At 34.2% G+C, this 20710-nt stretch overlaps 1 protein-coding gene, 7 non-coding genes and 1 pseudogene across 8 annotated transcripts in view; all 9 read left to right on the forward strand.

Annotated features, from left to right (window-relative positions):
• LOC141906271 (uncharacterized) overlaps positions 1–6496 on the forward strand; it is a 51609-nt gene extending 45113 nt beyond the window's left edge. The window contains exon 17 of the mRNA XM_074795515.1: positions 773–6496. Coding sequence (XP_074651616.1) covers positions 773–969 — 197 coding nt within the window. The 3' untranslated portion in view covers positions 970–6496. The remainder of the gene's footprint in view (positions 1–772) is intronic.
• An 8332-nt stretch (positions 6497–14828) lies between these two features.
• Positions 14829–14947, forward strand: LOC141906550 (5S ribosomal RNA). Its single transcript, XR_012619351.1, has one exon. It is a non-coding gene; the product is annotated as a 5S ribosomal RNA (ribosomal RNA).
• A 677-nt stretch (positions 14948–15624) lies between these two features.
• On the forward strand, positions 15625–15743 carry LOC141906548 (5S ribosomal RNA). The gene has a single exon (XR_012619350.1). It is a non-coding gene; the product is annotated as a 5S ribosomal RNA (ribosomal RNA).
• A 677-nt stretch (positions 15744–16420) lies between these two features.
• Positions 16421–16539, forward strand: LOC141906554 (5S ribosomal RNA). The gene has a single exon (XR_012619355.1). It is a non-coding gene; the product is annotated as a 5S ribosomal RNA (ribosomal RNA).
• Positions 16540–17218: 679 nt separating this feature from the next.
• LOC141906557 (5S ribosomal RNA) lies at positions 17219–17330 on the forward strand (annotated as a pseudogene).
• A 673-nt stretch (positions 17331–18003) lies between these two features.
• LOC141906551 (5S ribosomal RNA) lies at positions 18004–18122 on the forward strand. The gene has a single exon (XR_012619352.1). It is a non-coding gene; the product is annotated as a 5S ribosomal RNA (ribosomal RNA).
• A 681-nt stretch (positions 18123–18803) lies between these two features.
• On the forward strand, positions 18804–18922 carry LOC141906561 (5S ribosomal RNA). Its single transcript, XR_012619359.1, has one exon. It is a non-coding gene; the product is annotated as a 5S ribosomal RNA (ribosomal RNA).
• A 674-nt stretch (positions 18923–19596) lies between these two features.
• On the forward strand, positions 19597–19715 carry LOC141906552 (5S ribosomal RNA). Its single transcript, XR_012619353.1, has one exon. It is a non-coding gene; the product is annotated as a 5S ribosomal RNA (ribosomal RNA).
• Positions 19716–20395: 680 nt separating this feature from the next.
• LOC141906572 (5S ribosomal RNA) lies at positions 20396–20514 on the forward strand. The gene has a single exon (XR_012619370.1). It is a non-coding gene; the product is annotated as a 5S ribosomal RNA (ribosomal RNA).
• Positions 20515–20710: the final 196 nt, after the last annotated feature.

Raw genomic sequence — 20710 nt, forward strand, 5'->3', positions numbered from 1 at the left:
GCTATTTTGAATCCAATGCACTAAACTGCTTTTTGGTTACAGTGGTTTTTCATGACCCTTCAATTGCCGTTTTTCTATAATATAATGGGAGTGGCAGAAAATAAATATTGTGTCATTAAAACCTTCTTTGCTAAATTTCCCATATAATCTTTAGTTTGTTTGCACTGCATAGCCTTGATAATCTATCTATGAATACAACTCACCCGAGCATATTATATGGTCCCACTTAATTCCAGATGGAAATTTCTGATAAAATTTGAAAATTGACTTAGTAATGTAGTTTGGCTTTTATTACAAAATGTTTCATGAGTCAATTGCTATATTGCCCACAATGCGCACTTTTTGTGCTTAAAATCAATTTAGATTGCAGATAGGGCCTTTCTATTTAATTGCATTCAGTAGAGTTATTAAGATGAATCATCTAGAAATTGTTTTCTAGTGAAATAAAGTCTCTGTTGATAAAATTGATAGATTTTCGATCCTCTGATTCAGATTGGCTCTTGGTTATTAGGCCTACGTCATTTGCGTGGAGTATCGAGTGCGATATGCCGTGTTGATACCAACTAGCCATGTGTTGGGATTGTGATGCAATTGGTTTTGAATACAATCAGAAAATAGAGGTTCAGCATAAGTTCATGCAACTGCGTAGTAAAACTAATGCAGAAAACCTGTTATCCCTGCTTTGCAGCCAAATTGTATTGATCGTTTGTGGAACTATTGAGATTTGATATTGAGAATGACGTAGTATAAGGGGTTTGTTGATCATTTTTAGGAGCAGACGATTTATCAAGACAAGATTTGAAGGATTTTCCAACGGGAGTCTTAACAGACAGTTTCGATGCCGATTTATTCTCAGCAGATGAAGCATTAAAAGTCGGTTTAGATCCGTTAGATTTAGAAATGTTGACCGATCCGAGCATTATTGCCGATCCCGCTACCGAGGATAGTTTCCGGTTAGATCGGCTGTGAAATCGTCGTGGCAACGACGGATATCATAGATTTTTAAAATCGCATTTTTCTTACAAAAATTTGTCTCAAACCAGAATTAGCATTGCAGACGTGAGATGCAGGGAATGCGAATCTTTAGGAACGATTTGACGCACAAATGGAGATCGCGTCAAGTAAACTGGCAGCTATCCGGGTCACGAAAAAATCATCATGACATTGTATCATATCTGTATAACCAGTCTGGACATGTTAAAGTCCGGTGGTGCTTTAATGCTTTAATGATCAAATCTTCAATGTGAGAGTAATACAACATCAAGGTCAGAATTTGTGTAATGAGAAGTTTTTTCTTCAAACGAAATTCATGTGCTAAAATGTATGAAACTGTATAAATGGAATATTGTGCTTTGGTTTCATTGGCTCTTTCTTGCTTTCAATTTTTTTTCTGTAAAAGCAACTCATTATCCTATCAAGGAAAATGTGTGCAGTGTTACTATAAAGCTGTCACCAGATCTTTGATAAATTTTTTGTAATTGACCCCAGAAATGCGATAGATAAATTCATTCATCTTAACAATCATAGTTTTGAGGACATCTGTTTCTTATATACACATTGTTTTAACTTACAACTACGTATATTTTTTTCAATAGCCCTTTAGCTAGCTGCTAATATTTTATCATTTTATGATATAAGAAGCTCTACTAATGGGTGAATATCTATACATTTGACGCAGTTCACCCATAGTAATTATTGGTTGTCTCAGTTAAAAAAAACTCTGTGCGCAATGTCTCAGTAATTGATGTGGCTTACACCAATTACCAGGGCTGTACCTAGCTGAGGGGAAGGGGATAGTTGCCCCCCAGAAAATTTGAAAGGTGCGGCCCTGTTTACTGGCAGGTTCCAGCATACTACTGAGCAGAAAAGTTTCTTGATGATAAACAACCTTGATTATGTCAGTAAATTTTGAATTATTAAGATATATACAAAAATAAATGCAACAGTTGCTATAAATGGGGATGTGGCTTTTTATTCATCCAGGATTCGAAATTATTTAGTCTTCACAGTGTTTACAAAATCATAAGAAAACATGTTTACAAGATGAAAATTCCTTGTGTGTGATTGATCCACTATCTACAGACATATGTAGTTATCACTAGCCTGAAAACATCCCTTCAAACATTCACCGCTGCAGTGTAAACTTTTGATAGAATATCCTAATGCAATGTTCTCCATATGCTGGGCCTTAGGAGGGGCTGCATTCATTCTTAACCTCCCTTGAAAACTTCTCGTGGAGAGCGTTATAAATTTAGGTCATTTGTAAGTTCACTTTCAATAAAAGATATCTAAGTTGATATTTGGACAATCAAAAATTGAAAGAGTGGTAATGAAATATTACATATATGAGTTGAAGGGTCCTGCTTGCATTAAGTACCCGTTGTTTCCTGAAATAACATATTTGAAATGCTCAAACGCACAAAGATCATATCTGGAAACTCAAGTTTTTAAAAAAGACTTCTATTCCTCGTGCTCATTAAACTCCTAGATTAATCTGGAGCAAGAGTAATTTGTACTTTGTGTCTGTCAAGCAATTGTTGAATAAGGTTTTTGCTAAAAATTGTCATAGGCATAGGAACACATATCAGATTTGGGGGCCAACATGCAATGGTTTCTTCACTGCACGTCAAATAACACTTATTTTTTCCTTACGTGTAGTAAAACGAGTAACAGTTTTTAAATGTTATAGATTTTAGGCCTGTAGGGTGAGGAATATGTGGATGGGTTTCGTTTTAACTTTTTGGTATCTGGCCCCTCAGAAAATTGTGATGCTCAGCTGATATGGCCTCTTAGCAATTTCTGTTGATATATCGAAAGTCTAGGAAAATGAACAAATTCAAAATACATGCATAAATTATGTTGTAATAGTTTTGTTTGGTCACTAATTAATCAACCAATATTGTGACACCTGACCATAGGCTACCTGTCTTCGCTTACCAATATTTCGAAATTAAATCAAACACCCCATGCTACCGGCCTATATTTGATAGCCAGCAATAAGCAATACCAACAAAATAGGTAACCAATATGCCACTTCGGAATATGTCATGTCTAATCTTAGAATTACTGTCTATGAATATACATTATTATTGTCGTTAAGGTGCTCTTTTGAACAGTTGCTTTAGAACGAAACATCTTGCCTCTGACTAAACGGCCAAAATATATGATATATGTTGGCTGTTTTGCATTTTGAAAATCGGGGGAGGCCAGGCAAGTTTCCCTGACCTCATATTCCGATGCCTATGATTGTTTTTAGCGATTTTTCACTTGTAGGAAATAATCGAGTTACTGGTATAATTAACATTGTGAGCATTCATTCCTTTCTAGTCAGTGTGTAAGTTAATGTGTATATGTTTATCTTTTTTATTAGAAGTAATAGTTAATTTTTTCTGGCTCTCAATCAATGTAAATAATGATTGATGTCGTTTATTTTTAAGGATGGTCGGTGTACAGATACAACCTTGAAAACAATCTCATTCGCTAATCTGTTCAATCACAGCATCCGTAATGTACTCGTTAAACATAAAAATCCCACTATCATGTTTACCCTAAGTCAAATTGAGGAATTTTTACATTTATATCATTTGATAGGAGAGAAAATTAGGTTTCAAATTAATATTTTGTTATTTCATGCTATTTTTAAAAAAATTCTGAACTCATCGATTGAAAACTCATCCTTTTGAAAATTTGCTCTGAAAATGCAGGCCTTCGGTTTAAGCCCTGTCAGAATTGATTGCTGAGGACAATGGTCAGGAATTATCTATTGCTTTAGACTGTCAAATGTTGCTAAATGCAGTGTATTTGTAACAACAATCGGCAATTCTGGAATTGAATGACAAAGTGTAGACAGGGCACGGCTTAAACGTACCAACATTTCTGTGAATGTGACATGATGCCTCAGTGGTACATAGTTTAATGGTTTGTCTTCCACCATTGAGCAGTTTATGTTTTTATGATACAGTTCACCTTTGAATTTGAAATATGTTAAAATGAACTTATCTTTACCCCTGGGTGAATTTCAGCTAATCTCATCTCATAAAAGGTTAGCTGAAGGGACACTCATAGGGGTCTGTTGTTAAGTTTCAATGAATAAATAAATACATTCCTGTTAAGATATCCATGTTTAGTACCGATTATATGAAGGGATATTACACCCTTCAAATTCTCTGATCACTTAATGATTATATCAGGATTAAGTTCTACTATTATCGTCATTGTCAGTCTTTGCCAATTACTGGAACTGGTTGCTTAGCATAACAGGTTCTGTATAGATCTTGGTTTTACTTATGCTGGTGTTGTGACATCAGTTAAAAGTTACCGTATTTGCATTTTTCAAAGCGATCATCATTGAGTAAATGTTTGACTTATATTTCTAAGTAAAGAGAATGTTCATATGAAAACTGTGTAAAATAATGAAAAAACATAACTGTAATAATGATTTATTTTCTAATTGAATTAGCGCAATGTACATGATGCCCCCTAGTGGCTGTGTAATGAAACTAGATGTGATGATGATTAAATTATTGTGTTGTAATTTGTTACCTGGATTTTATACTTTTAAACCTGTAACTGTTTCTGCCCTCTCTGAGTTGACATTAAACCTGAGCCTACAGACGCCTCCCACTGAAAATTAAGTATGGCTCAACATTTTTGGCCCACATGTGTCCAGCAGGGTTTTGCATTTACTTTTCATATGTTGTGTTCTTTGGGAACTTCTCAACTAGCTTAGATAGTTAGTCTTGATATATGGTTTATACCTGCATCTTCGCTCGCCTCATCACTGTTTCAGGAATGCCTGATTATGGGAGTAAAGATTGTGCCAGTATATCGGGGTGTCACTTTAAGTTCACAAGCCTCTCAACCGAGGCCTCCCTCATAAGTATGGTATCTTGATTAGTATTACTGGTGAGTAAAATATCAGAGAAACATGACAACCGATTTAAAACTCGGTATATTAAACGAGAAAGAAATTCCTTCACGATTTCAGCTGTAATTTTCACATGTTCACAGTCCATTGATTTGAGTAAACTGGTTTCACTAATTAAAGCTAGGCATGAATCATGTGAGCATTAATGATAGATTGTTTTCTCAGATCAAAGGTAATTTTTGCTGCAGATTCTGAGTCCTGTAGCTTGTGCCATTTCCTATTGACATTTATTTTGTGATAGTTAGGTATGCTTTGGGAAGGGATCTTAAACATATGAGACAGGTTATTCGATCAGTCAATTTTTACGCGATTGGCGTCCATCACCAGGGGGCATTGAATAGCGAGATAACAAGGTATGATTGTGGTTATCAATATATGTGGTAAGCACAATCATTAGCAGAGTTGTAGCTTATAGCAGTCTCTATGATTACCAGGTTTGTTCACCAAGCGGTGTTGAATATTGAAATTGTCAGATTGTCAAGCAGGAAGCATTTCATGGGCAGCGTCCCTGTCCCTGGATCACTCTAGGAGTAGGGCCAATCAGAATCAAGATGGCCATCAATTTGATACTTATTTCCGGCCTCGGCTCCAGGCCATATAGCTTCTACCATCAGGGTTTTTGCATCACATTAGGCATAGTGAAGTTCTTTGTATGTTCCCTCCCCCATATTGGATTCTGTGCAGTTCTATAGATGGGTTGTATAAGACACTAGAACTATAAACTATGCCCGTGGCCTCAAATGTAAAATTGATGATGCTGCCCTTTATGATACTCATATGCTTAATGCATAGATTACAATTTATAACCCCTATCAGTTGCAAGGTCGTAGGTCATGACATGTTCTATGGTTATGGTGCAATACATTGGTTTGTGTGCCACCGGGTAACATTGAATATCGAAATTGTCGGATTGTCAAGTATTTCACCAGTTCCCGAGTGGGTATGGTATCGCTCTACTGTTTAAAGAAACTGGACTGCTTAACCAAATGTATATATTGGCTCCCCTGGTGGTTCTACTCTTCGAGTTGAACTGATGTTTCTGTCTCATCGAATATTTGAATTCATCGAGATTTACATTTTGCAATGTAAGCAGTTGAACGGACATTTACATTAAAGGTGTAGTGTGTTGTTTACAAAGTTGTATATAGAGTAACCAGTCACATTGAGAATAAGAGATAATGTCTACTAATGAACAGTACGATAGGGTTTGTTGTTTTACCCAAGGATTTGTATAGTATTGTGTATAATTCAGTGGCAGTTTTTGTATATATTGTAAACCTATAGTGCTATTGATTATACCGAGTTGTTTTTAATTTTTCCTTCAAAAGGATTTCAAATGAATAGATAATTCTCGGTCGCGTAAATACCGGTACCGGTAATTATAACTGTAGGTCGTGTTAGGTTATTGATGATTGTGAAGTCTGTTGATAATTGTTTCAATTTTACCGCGGAGCTTATGAGAAAATGCTGTCCTTCGTAACTTCATTATAAAAGTTGTTTCTAGTGATGTGAAATTTGGATATAATGAAGCCGTTTTTTTATTTGTTGAATAAAAAAAGTTTATGTTGATGGCTGGTTTTCTCTCTCTCTCTATTTCTCATGTTTCTGCTATTATTGGTTGATAATTAATAATGTTTACATACGTGTTGTATCTGTAGAAACAACAATAAAAAACTAAATACAAACTTTCAAATTAATTCTTGTTTTTTAACGCTTTTTTTCATGGGAAATGGAGATATTAGTGTGGGAGCAAAAGTTAAAAGGCAGAAAATGACATCGGGTTCTTCATCGACAATCGTTTGAATTTCTAAAGTTAGCAAATAGGGAATTGGGATGCGTGAAACGATCTTTCTCCTTTTTAGATGTAAATGTACAATTTTAACATTATTGTAAAATATAATTAATAGTCCGTCTGATCAGGGACAAGGTGGACTCCAACCTACCTGGTCTGATTTTGGGATGTAGTGCAATATCCGCAGGAGTTCAATGAATTAGCGCATGGACGTATAAACTAGTTTATACGTGCATGATTAGAGAAAGTCCATAGAAGAGCAACCATTGTTGGAGCCATTTAGACTATGAAGAAAATTTGGAGTGGCCCTTGATTCGCTGGTTTTCAATAAACGATTTCGATAAAAGTCCAGATTTTAGCAGCAAATTATTGCCTGCCGGGGCTTTGAAGTCCCACTTGGAAAACATGATACATGTATCCACTATAATATCCAGAAATCGTCTCCCATTTACAGGGTGTTTCAGAAAATATGTTACCGAAGTTATAAGATTAATTATTCATTAACTATAAGCCAAACTATCGTAGTTGGTTTTTGGGGGTAAGGTTGATCTGGATGTTTCCTTGAGGATGGAATGTTGTAATGCATGGCGTAGCACTAGCGTGTTTTTTAATAGCTATGTAAAATTGAGTCGAACCAAAAACATGAGATTTAAGGACTGTCCAATCGTGGACGTTTAATGATAAATGACCGGCTGCCATTTGAGATATGAGAATCAACTGAGACAGATTCTCTTTATTAATTATAAGAAGCCTCAGAACATGTTCAATATTTTAATAGATAATCGCCCGAATTTCCCTCCACGGTTTTCGCTCACAAAATCTCATTTTTAGCCCACTTGGGACTTTAGTCCCAGCGGACTATTGCGTTCACTTTTCGTCCGTCGTCCGTCCGTCCGTAGACGGAATCCAGTTATTTTGGGAAGTTTTGAAGACGCTTCAAGGTAACGTTTTGATATTTGGGTTACACGTGTATCTACCCTAGACACATCTTCAGCCCAAAAACTGGCCCTGTCAGAATCAAGATGGCTGACTGGCAGCCATTGTTGTTCGCCAAAATCAGCACTTTTTACACATTTCTGAACTTTTTGAGGGAAATTTTGAAGACGCTTCGATCAATTACCTTGATCTTTCGGATATATATGAATCCCCCCCAGGGCCCATCAACGAAACAAAAATTGGGTCGGTCAGACTCAAGATGGCCGTCCTATGACCTTTTTAGTGCCCAAAAATGTTAATTTTTGCCCGAATTCTGAGTCCTGTAGCTTCCTACTGGTTTACCATTTCTCATTGCAATTTGTGATGGGTATTCTTTGGAAAGGGATGTTTTATACCTCAGACAGGTATTTTTCATCAGCCAATTATGACGCAATTGGCGGCCATCTTGGTGTCACCAGTACTCATTCGTAAGTGGGAAAAAGTTTTTCCACATTATATTGATACCTAAGCGTATTTTGCTACCACAATCAATTAGAAAGTTGTAGCTCATAACGTGTTCTATGATTGTGGTGAGTTTCAAGGTAATTGGATTTCGTATATGGCCACCAGGGGGCGTTGAATAATACAATATCTTAGCATTTCTTTATTATATTTGTACCTATGAGTAATAGGGGTAATGGGCTTTCAGGTCAAAGGTCGAACGGTTGAGCTCATTAAAAAACAAAACATTAAAAGTAATTAAAAACTATAATATATTTTCATAACCGTGTGTATTTTATATTAAAAACTAAATATTTATTCTAAGATATCAATAATCTAAAAAGCATATTGTATTAAATCAATTGGTCGCGAATTTATTTTTCATTTTCTAGAAAAAGTGTGAGTAAAGTGTGAGTGAAATAATTCATATTTTAACAGATTTCGAGTAAAAATATAAGTAAAATAAATGGATAACTAAAAGAATATAAAAGTGTGAGTAAAGTGTGAGTGAAATAGTTTATATTTTAAACATATTTCAATATTTATATTTGTATGAGTTAGATTTTTAAACATTAAAGTGTGAGTAAAGTGTGAGTGAAATAATTCATATTTAAAACATTGAATATTTATATTTATATGTGTTGGATTCATTTTAATAAAAGTTTTGTTATTAAAATGAAGACAGAAGAAGAAGAACCCAACTTTAAAATCGAAATCAATGAAACCAATAAATCATTTTCACAGTTTTACATTAAAAATTATATTTCAGCAACAAATTTAGTGTCCGCAAGACATTATAAAATCGATAATATTACTATGATTAATCAAATATTATCAAATGAAACATATTTAATTATTGAACTAGTAGATACTTTTGATAATGGCGTTAAAAATCCTAAATTGTTCAATACAGTTTTTAATTTTAAAGGAACTTTAGATGAAAACATAATTAATATTCTTAAAACTCCTTTCAATGAAAGAAATGATGATATAATACTTTCAAAAGATTACAATGATTTGATTGACTTAAGAATTGAAAGAAGACAATTATATTATTTCAATTTTGATAATAAACAAATTATCTATAATGAGAATTCATCAAATATTGGAATTCAATGTGAATTAGATAATGAAAAATCATTTAAAGATATTGCAGTTCAATGTAATTTAGATGATGAATTTAGAAAATTCAATCCTAATGAAAAAGTGCATTGTTATTGCGGAGGTAAATATTTAAAATCACATAAATCAAAGCATTATGAAACAATTAAACATAAAAACTGGTGTGAAGAGTAACAATTCTACATTATAATTATTGAATTGAGTTAAAAGATTTAAATATCTAATAGACTGTTAAAATGATAAATTGTTTGCCAGTTGAAATGTTAAATTGTTTGACAGTTGAAATGTTAAATTGTTTGACAGTTGAAATGTTAAATTGTTTGACAGTTGAAATGTTAAATTGTTTGACAGTTGAAATGATAAATTGTTTGACAGTTGAAATGATAAATTGTTTGACAGTTGAAATGATAAATTGTTTGACAGTTGAAATGATAAATTGTTTGACAGTTGAAATGATAAATTGTTTGACAGTTGAAATGATAAATTGTTTGACAGTTGAAATGATAAATTGTTTGACAGTTGAAATGATAAATTGTTTGACAGTTGAAATGTTAAATTGTTTGACAGTTGAAATGATAAATTGTTTGACAGTTGAAATGATAAATTGTTTGACAGTTGAAATGATAAATTGTTTGACAGTTGAAATGATAAATTGTTTGACTGTTGAAATGTTAAATTGTTATTCGATTTGAAACATATAAAAGTTAAATATTTCTAAAATATCAAATATTTATCAATTTAATAATTTTTTTCTTAAATAAATGGATGGTTTCATTCCAACTGGGAAAAGTGATTTGAAACATTATTTAGTTGCTGGAGGTTTAATATTAGCAGCATTATATTTTTACTATGAGAATATTTCAAAAGATTTGATGAATGAAAATAATAAATTGAGTAAAAAATTAAAGAAGTTAAATGGAAACAATCACAGAAATAGAAAGAATAAAAAAGTTAATTTAGAAAATGATTTAGAGGATTAAAACAGCATCTTTCAATTTCATATATTTTGACTATAAAAATGAGTGAAAATATATTAAACTTATTACATCTAATATATAAAAATCAACAGAATATTAAATCAATTATTATGCTTACAGGTTTATTTTCATTCTCAGTTTATAGTATAAAACAGTTGTTAGAATTCTATGATTGCTGTAAAATTAGATACACTGAATTAATAGAAAATATGAATTATATTTCAGATAGATTGAATAATATTAAATGCTGTGAAATATGCAATAAAAGATATAAAAATTTAAAGAGTTTAAAAACTCATAAATATATTCATGAACTTGATGAAAAATTATATGAATCAAAATAAGAAATCGACTGTTAAATTAGCTGAAAATATAAAATATATTAGTTGAAATGTATGAAAATGAGTAAATTATATTTATGTTAAAAAAGGAAGGTTGAGGTATCAATGTATCAAATACGTATCAAATACGTATTAATGGTATTAAATACCATTAATACGTATTGATGGTATTAAATACGTATTAATGGTATTAAATACATATTATGCTTTATTTCTGAAAATGAAGTAACAGAAGTAATTTATGTTTTAATTCATTCAAGTATGATATTTTAAATTCTTTACATTTGACTAGGATAATACAAGAGTGATATTAGTTAGTTGGCTTATTCAATAAGAGAAACAATGAAATAATACAAGAGTGATACTAACAGTTAAAGTTATTGAATTTCTTGTTAAATCTATTTGAATTCTTGTTAACCAATAGCGCGAATAGAAATCAAATAGATTTGAATAAAAAAACAATAATTTAAATAAGTTAGTATTAGATAAAGTAACTTATTGTTTTTTTATTCAAATCTATTTGATTTCTATTCGCGCTATTGGTTAACAAGAATTGACTAGAATTCAAATAGATTTAACAAGAAATTCAATAACTTTAACTGTTAGTATCACTCTTGTATTATTTCATTGTTTCTCTTATTGAATAAGCCAACTAACTAATATCACTCTTGTATTATCCTAGTCAAATGTAAAGAATTTAAAATATCATACTTGAATGAATTAAAACATAAATTACTTCTGTTACTTCATTTTCAGAAATAAAGCATAATATGTATTTAATACCATTAATACGTATTTAATACCATCAATACGTATTAATGGTATTTAATACCATTAATACATATTTGATACGTATTTGATACATTGATACCTCAACCTTCCTTTTTTAACATAAATATAATTTACTCATTTTCATACATTTCAACTAATATATTTTATATTTTCAGCTAATTTAACAGTCGATTTCTTATTTTGATTCATATAATTTTTCATCAAGTTCATGAATATATTTATGAGTTTTTAAACTCTTTAAATTTCTATATCTTTTATTGCATATTTCACAGCATTTAATATTATTCAATCTATCTGAAATATAATTCATATTTTCTATTAATTCAGTGTATCTAATTTTACAGCAATCATAGAATTCTAACAACTGTTTTATACTATAAACTGAGAATGAAAATAAACCTGTAAGCATAATAATTGATTTAATATTCTGTTGATTTTTATATATTAGATGTAATAAGTTTAATATATTTTCACTCATTTTTATAGTCAAAATATATGAAATTGAAAGATGCTGTTTTAATCCTCTAAATCATTTTCTAAATTAACTTTTTTATTCTTTCTATTTCTGTGATTGTTTTCATTTAACTTCTTTAATTTTTTACTCAATTTATTATTTTCATTCATCAAATCTTTTGAAATATTCTCATAGTAAAAATATAATGCTGCTAATATTAAACCTCCAGCAACTAAATAATGTTTCAAATCACTTTTCCCAGTTGGAATGAAACCATCCATTTATTTAAGAAAAAAATTATTAAATTGATAAATATTTGATATTTTAGAAATATTTAACTTTTATATGTTTCAAATCGAATAACAATTTAACATTTCAACAGTCAAACAATTTATCATTTCAACTGTCAAACAATTTATCATTTCAACTGTCAAACAATTTATCATTTCAACTGTCAAACAATTTATCATTTCAACTGTCAAACAATTTAACATTTCAACTGTCAAACAATTTATCATTTCAACTGTCAAACAATTTATCATTTCAACTGTCAAACAATTTATCATTTCAACTGTCAAACAATTTATCATTTCAACTGTCAAACAATTTATCATTTCAACTGTCAAACAATTTATCATTTCAACTGTCAAACAATTTATCATTTCAACTGTCAAACAATTTATCATTTCAACTGTCAAACAATTTAACATTTCAACTGTCAAACAATTTAACATTTCAACTGTCAAACAATTTAACATTTCAACTGTCAAACAATTTAACATTTCAACTGTCAAACAATTTATCATTTTAACAGTCTATTAGATATTTAAATCTTTTAACTCAATTCAATAATTATAATGTAGAATAGTTACTCTTTACACCAGTTTTTATGTTTAATTGTTTCATAATGCTTTGATTTATGTGATTTTAAATATTTACCTCCGCAATAACAATGCACTTTTTCATTAGGATTGAATTTTCTAAATTCATCATCTAAATTACATTGAACTGCAATATCTTTAAATGATTTTTCATTATCTAATTCACATTGAATACCAATATTTGATGAATTCTCATTATAGATAATTTGTTTATTATCAAAATTGAAATAATATAATTGTCTTCTTTCAATTCTTAAGTCAATCAAATCATTGTAATCTTTTGAAAGTATTATATCATCATTTCTTTCATTGAAAGGAGTTTTAAGAATATTAATTATGTTTTCATCTAAAGTTCCTTTAAAATTAAAAACTGTATTGAACAATTTAGGATTTTTAACGCCATTATCAAAAGTATCTACTAGTTCAATAATTAAATATGTTTCATTTGATAATATTTGATTAATCATAGTAATATTATCGATTTTATAATGTCTTGCGGACACTAAATTTGTTGCTGAAATATAATTTTTAATGTAAAACTGTGAAAATGATTTATTGGTTTCATTGATTTCGATTTTAAAGTTGGGTTCTTCTTCTTCTGTCTTCATTTTAATTACAAAACTTTTATTAAAATGAATCCAACACATATAAATATAAATATTCAATGTTTTAAATATGAATTATTTCACTCACACTTTACTCACACTTTAATGTTTAAAAATCTAACTCATACAAATATAAATATTGAAATATGTTTAAAATATAAACTATTTCACTCACACTTTACTCACACTTTTATATTCTTTTAGTTATCCATTTATTTTACTTATATTTTTACTCGAAATCTGTTAAAATATGAATTATTTCACTCACACTTTACTCACACTTTTTCTAGCGAGTAGAAAATGAAAAATAAATTCGCGACCAATTGATTTAATACAATATGCTTTTTAGATTATTGATATCTTAGAATAAATATTTAGTTTTTAATATAAAATACACACGGTTATGAAAATATATTATAGTTTTTAATTACTTTTAATGTTTTGTTTTTTAATGAGCTCGACCGTTCGACCTTTGGCCTGAAATCCCATTACCCCTATTACTCCTATGCATATTTTGTAACCACAATCAATTGGAAAGTTGTAGCTCATGACATCATCTATGATTGTTGTGAGTTTTAAGGACATTAGTTTTTCTATATGGTCACCAGGGGGCGTTGAATAGTAGAATAACTTAGTATTTCCTTATTATATTGGTACCTAGGCATACTTTGTTACCATGATCAATTGCAAAGTTGTAGTTCATGACATGTTCTATGATTGTGGTGAGGTTCGAGGTCATTGGGTTTTGAATATGGTCACCAGGGGGCGTTGAATAGTAGAATGACTTAGTATTTCCATATTAAATTGGTAACGAGGCATATTTTGTTATCACAATCAATTACAAAATCGTAGCTGCTGACATGTTCTATGATTGTGGTGAGTTTCAAGGTCGTTGGTTTTTGTAAATGGTCACCAGGGGGCGTTGAATATTGAAATTGTTAGATTGTTGAGCATTTGAAACCATTTCCCAAGTGGGCATGGTGTCGCTGGACCCCTAGTTACTCATACCAGTTTCAGTTCGAATAGCCAGTCATAACGCACAAACACTGGCGCACCGACAAATTCGACCTAACGCACTCTACCGTCAAACGATTGACGACTTTTATTCGGCGCTATAAAGTTGTAGTTGTTTGCAGTAGCCAAATTTAAGTTGACGAACTATTATTCAAATCGCTTTGGAGATTCTCGAAAATACTGTCTTTGAGTCGATTGGCTATTTCGTGCAGTTGTGACGTCACAGATTGAGTTGCTAAGTAGCTGTCGTCGTAGTTTCTACCGTCCTTACACCGGTCGTTGGGCCACAACTCGCAAAAATGGTCGTCGCTTTTCATATACGAAGATATATGACAATGATTCCTGGTCAAGTTATCGCAATTTGTACGTTGGTGCGAGTAAAGCGTTTTAATTAGGAGGCGGTGAAGCTTAGAAGGTTTGTGCCGCAAATATGACTTATGAAATATGAAAAATAGACTTATACGATCTAATGAGATATTCAAAAGCGGTACATTTTTGAGTTTTATTGTCTACGGCCATACCACGTTGAAAGCACCGGTTCTCGTCCGATCACCGGAGTTAAGCAACGTCGGGCCCGGTTAGTACTTGGATGGGTGACCGCCTGGGAATACCGGATGCTGTAGACTTTTTCACCATTTTCATTAATCTTTTTCAAAAATTCACAATAACACGTTTCAAAAGCCGTTGTGCGTGTTTGTCATGTTTTTCGTCGTCACGAATGAGTGAAAAGATAATCGCCCGAATTTCCCTCCACGGTTTTCGCTCACAAAATCTCATTTTTACTCATACCAGTTTCAGTTCGAATAGCCAGTCATAACGCACAAATACTGGCGCACCGACAAATTCGACCTAACGCATTCTACCGTCAAACGATTGACGACTTTTATTCGGCGCTATAAAGTTCTAGTTGTTTGCAGAAGCCAAATTTAAGTGGACGAACTATTATTCAAATCGCATTGGAGATTCACGAAAATACTGTCTTTGAGTCGATTGGCTATTTCGTGCAGTTGTGACGTCACAGATTGAGTTGCTAAGTAGCTGTCGTCGTAGTTTCGACCGTCCTTACACCGGTCGTTGGGCCACAACTCGCAAAAAATGGTCGTCGCTTTTCATATACGAAGATATATGACAATGATTCCTGGTCAAGTTATCGCAATTTGTACGTTGGTGGGAGTAAAGCGTTTTAATTAGGAGGCGGTGAAGCTTAGAAGGTTTGTGCCGCAAATATGACTTATGAAATATGAAAAATAGACTAATACGATCTAATGAGATATTCAAAAGCGGTACATTTTTTAGTTTTGTTGTCTACGGCCATACCACGTTGAAAGCACCGGTTCTCGTCCGATCACCGAAGTTAAGCAACGTCGGGCCCGGTTAGTACCTGGATGGGTGTCCGCCTGGGAATACCGGGTGCTGTAGACTTTTTCACCATTTTCATTAATCTATTTCAAAAATTCACAATAACACGTTTCAAAAGCCGTTGTGCGTGTTTGTCATGTTTTTCGTCATCACGAATGAGTGAAAAGATAATCGCCCGAATTTCCCTCCACGGTTTTCGCTCATAAAATCTCATTTTTACTCATACCAGTTTCAGTTCGAATAGCCAGTCATAACGCACAAACACTGGCGCACCGATAAATTTGACCTAACGCACTCTACCGTCAAACGATTGACGACTTTTATTCGGCGCTATAAAGTTCTAGTTGTTGGCAGTAGCCAAATGTAAGTGGACGAACTATAATTCAAATCGCTTTGGAGATTCACGAAAATACTGTCTTTGAGTCGATTGGCTATTTCGTGCAGTTGTGACGTCACAGATTGAGTTGCCAAGTAGCTGTCGTCGTAGTTTCTACCGTCCTTGCACTGGTCGTTGGGCCACAACTCGCAAAAAATGGTCGTCGCTATTTATATACGAAGATATATGACAATGATTCCTGGTCAAGTTATCGCAATTTGTACGTTGGTGGGAGTAAAGCGTTTTAATTAGGAGGCGGTGAAGCTTAGAAGGTTTGTGCCGCAAATATGACTTATGAAATATGAAAAATAGACTAATACGATCTAATGAGATATTCAAAAGTGGTAAATTTTTGAATTTTGTTGTCTACGGCCATACCACGTTGAAAGCAACGGTTCTCGTCCGATCGCCGAAGTTAAGGAACGTCGGGCCCGGTTAGTACTTGGATGGGTGACCGCCTGGGAATACCGGGTGGTGTAGACTTTTTCACCATTTTCATTAATCTATTTCAAAAATTCACAATAACACGTTTCAGAAGTCGTTGTGCGTGCTTGTCATGTTTTTCGTCTTCACGAATGAGTGAAGAGATAATCGCCCGAATTTCCCTCCACGGTTTTCGCTCACAAAATCTCATTTTTACTCATACCAGTTTCAGTTCGAATAGCCAGTCATAACGCACAAACACTAGCGCACCGACAAATTCGACCTAACGCACTCTATAACCGTCAAACGATTGACGACTTTTATTCGGCGCTATAAAGTTCTAGTTGTTTGCAGTAGCCAAATTTAAGTGGACGAACTATTATTCAAATCGCTTTGGAGATTCACGAAAATACTGTCTTTGAGTCGATTGGCTATTTCGTGCAGTTGTGACGTCACAGATTGAGTTGCTAAGTAGCTGTCGTCGTAGTTTCTACCGTCCTTACACCGGTCGTTGGGCCACAACTCGCAAAAAATGGTCGTCGCTATTCATATACGAAGATATATGACAATGATTCCAGGTCAAGTTATCGCAATTTGTACGTTGGTGGGAGTAAAGCGTTTTAATTAGGAGGCGGTGAAGCTTAGAAGGTTTGTTCCGCAAATATGACTTATGAAATATAAAAACAGACTAATACGATCTAATCAGATATTCAAAAGCGGTACATTTTTGAGTTTTTTTGTCTACGGCCATACCACGTTGAAAGCACCGGTTCTCGTCCAATCACCGTAGTTAACCAACGTCGGGCCCGGTTAGTTGGGTGACCGCATGGGAATACCGGGTGCTGTAGAATTTTTCACCATTTTCATTCATCTATTTCAAAAATTCACAATAACACGTTTCAAAAGCTGTTGTGCGTGCTTGTCATGTTTTTCGTCAACACGAATGAGTGAAAAGATAATCGCCCGAATTTCCCTCCACGGTTTTCGCTCACAAAATCTCATTTTTACTCATACCAGCTCAGTTCGAATAGCCATTCATAACGCACAAACACTGGCGCACCGACAAATTCGACCTAACGCATTCTACCGTCAAACGATTGACGACTTTTATTCGGCGCTATATAGTTCTAGTTGTTTGCAGTAGCCAAATTTAAGTGGACGAACTATTATTCAAATCGCTTTGGAGATTCACGAAAATACTGTCTTTGAGTCGATTGGCTATTTCGTGCAGTTGTGACGTCACAGATTGAGTTGCTAAGTAGCTGTCGTCGTAGTTTCTACCGTCCTTACACCGGTCGTTGGGCCACAACTCGCAAAAAATGGTCGTCGCTATTCATATACGAAGATATATGACAATGATTCCTGGTCAAGTTATCGCAATTTGTACGTTGGTGGGAGTAAAGCGTTTTAATTAGGAGGCGGCGAAGCTTAGGTTTGTGCCGCAAATATGACTTATGAAATATGAAAAATAGACTAATACGATCTAATGAGATATTCAAAAGCGGTACATTTTTGAGTTTTGTTGTCTACGCTCATACAACGTTGAAAGCACCGGTTCTCGTCCGATCACCGAAGTTAAGCAACGTCGGGCCCGGTTAGTACTTGGATGGGTGACCGCCTGGGAATACCGGGTGCTGTAGACTTTTTCACCATTTTCATTAATCTTTTTCAAAAATTCACAATAACACGTTTCAAAAGCCGTTGTGCGTGTTTGTCATGTTTTTCGTCGTCACGAATGAGTGAAAAGATAATCGCCCGAATTTCCCTCCACGGTTTTCGCTCACAAAATCTCATTTTTACTCATACCAGTTTCAGTTCGAATAGCCAGTCATAACGCACAAACACTAGCGCATCGACAAATTCGACCTAACGCACTCTATAACCGTCAAACGATTGACGACTTTTATTCGGCGCTATAAAGTTCTAGTTGTTTGCAGTAGCCAAATTTAAGTGGACGAACTATTATTCAAATCGCTTTGGAGATTCACGAAAATACTGTCTTTGAGTCGATTGGCTATTTCGTGCAGATGTGACGTCACAGATTGAGTTGCTAAGTAGCTGTCGTCGTAGTTTCTACCGTCCTTTCACCGGTCGTTGGGCCACAACTCGCAAAAAAATGGTCGTCGCTATTCATATACGAAGATATATGACAATGATTCCTGGTCAAGCTATCGCAATTTGTACGTTGGTGGGAGTAAAGCGTTTTAATTAGGAGGCGGTGAAGCTTAGAAGGTTTGTGCCGCAAATATGACTTATGAAATATGAAAAATAGACTAATACGATCTAATGAGATATTCAAAAGCGGTACATTTTTTAGTTTTGTTGTCTACGGCCATACCACGTTGAAAGCACCGGTTCTCGTCCGATCACCGAAGTTAAGCAACGTCGGGCCCGGTTAGTACCTGGATGGGTGTCCGCCTGGGAATACCGGGTGCTGTAGACTTTTTCACCATTTTCATTAATCTATTTCAAAAATTCACAATAACACGTTTCAAAAGCCGTTGTGCGTGTTTGTCATGTTTTTCGTCATCACGAATGAGTGAAAAGATAATCGCCCGAATTTCCCTCCACGGTTTTCGCTCATAAAATCTCATTTTTACTCATACCAGTTTCAGTTCGAATAGCCAGTCATAACGCACAAACACTGGCGCATCGATAAATTTGACCTAACGCACTCTACCGTCAAACGATTGACGACTTTTATTCGGCGCTATAAAGTTCTAGTTGTTTGCAGTAGCCAAATTTAAGTGGACGAACTATAATTCAAATCGCTTTGGAGATTCACGAAAATACTGTCTTTGAGTCGATTGGCTATTTCGTGCAGTTGTGACGTCACAGATTGAGTTGCCAAGTAGCTGTCGTCGTAGTTTCTACCGTCCTTGCACTGGTCGTTGGGCCACAACTCGCAAAAAATGGTCGTCGCTATTTATATACGAAGATATATGACAATGATTCCTGGTCAAGTTATCGCAATTTGTACGTTGGTGGGAGTAAAGCGTTTTAATTAGGAGGCGGCGAAGCTTAGGTTTGTGCCGCAAATATGACTTATGAAATATGAAAAATAGACTAATACGATCTAATGAGATATTCAAAAGCGGTACATTTTTGAGTTTTGTTGTCTACGCTCATACAACGTTGAAAGCACCGGTTCTCGTCCGATCACCGAAGTTAAGCAACGTCGGGCCCGGTTAGTACTTGGATGGGTGACCGCCTGGGAATACCGGGTGCTGTAGACTTTTTCACCATTTTCATTAATCTTTTTCAAAAATTCACAATAACACGTTTCAAAAGCCGTTGTGCGTGTTTGTCATGTTTTTCGTCGTCACGAATGAGTGAAAAGATAATCGCCCGAATTTCCCTCCACGGTTTTCGCTCACAAAATCTCATTTTTACTCATACCAGTTTCAGTTCGAATAGCCAGTCATAACGCACAAACACTAGCGCATCGACAAATTCGACCTAACGCACTCTATAACCGTCAAACGATTGACGACTTTTATTCGGCGCTATAAAGTTCTAGTTGTTTGCAGTAGCCAAATTTAAGTGGACGAACTATTATTCAAATCGCTTTGGAGATTCACGAAAATACTGTCTTTGAGTCGATTGGCTATTTCGTGCAGATGTGACGTCACAGATTGAGTTGCTAAGTAGCTGTCGTCGTAGTTTCTACCGTCCTTTCACCGGTCGTTGGGCCACAACTCGCAAAAAATGGTCGTCGCTATTCATATACGAAGACATATGACAATGATTCCTGGTCAAGCTATCGCAATTTGTACGTTGGTGGGAGTAAAGCGTTTTAATTAGGAGGCGGTGAAGCTTAGAAGGTTTGTGCCGCAAATATGACTTATGAAATATGAAAAATAGACTAATACGATCTAATGAGATATTCAAAAGCGGTACATTTTTGAGTTTTGTTGTCTACGGCCATACCACGTTGAAAGCACCGGTTCTCGTCCGATCACCGAAGTTAAGCAACGTCGGGCCCGGTTAGTACCTGGATGGGTGTCCGCCTGGGAATACCGGGTGCTGTAGACTTTTTCACCATTTTCATTAATCTATTTCAAAAATTCACAATAACACGTTTCAAAAGCCGTTGTGCGTGTTTGTCATGTTTTTCGTCATCACGAATGAGTGAAAAGATAATCGCCCGAATTTCCCTCCACGGTTTTCGCTCATAAAATCTCATTTTTACTCATACCAGTTTCAGTTCGAATAGCCAGTCATAACGCAC

This window comes from Tubulanus polymorphus, chromosome 5, assembly GCF_964204645.1.
Source record: "Tubulanus polymorphus chromosome 5, tnTubPoly1.2, whole genome shotgun sequence".
NCBI classification, from domain to species: Eukaryota; Metazoa; Nemertea; class Palaeonemertea; order Tubulaniformes; family Tubulanidae; genus Tubulanus; species Tubulanus polymorphus.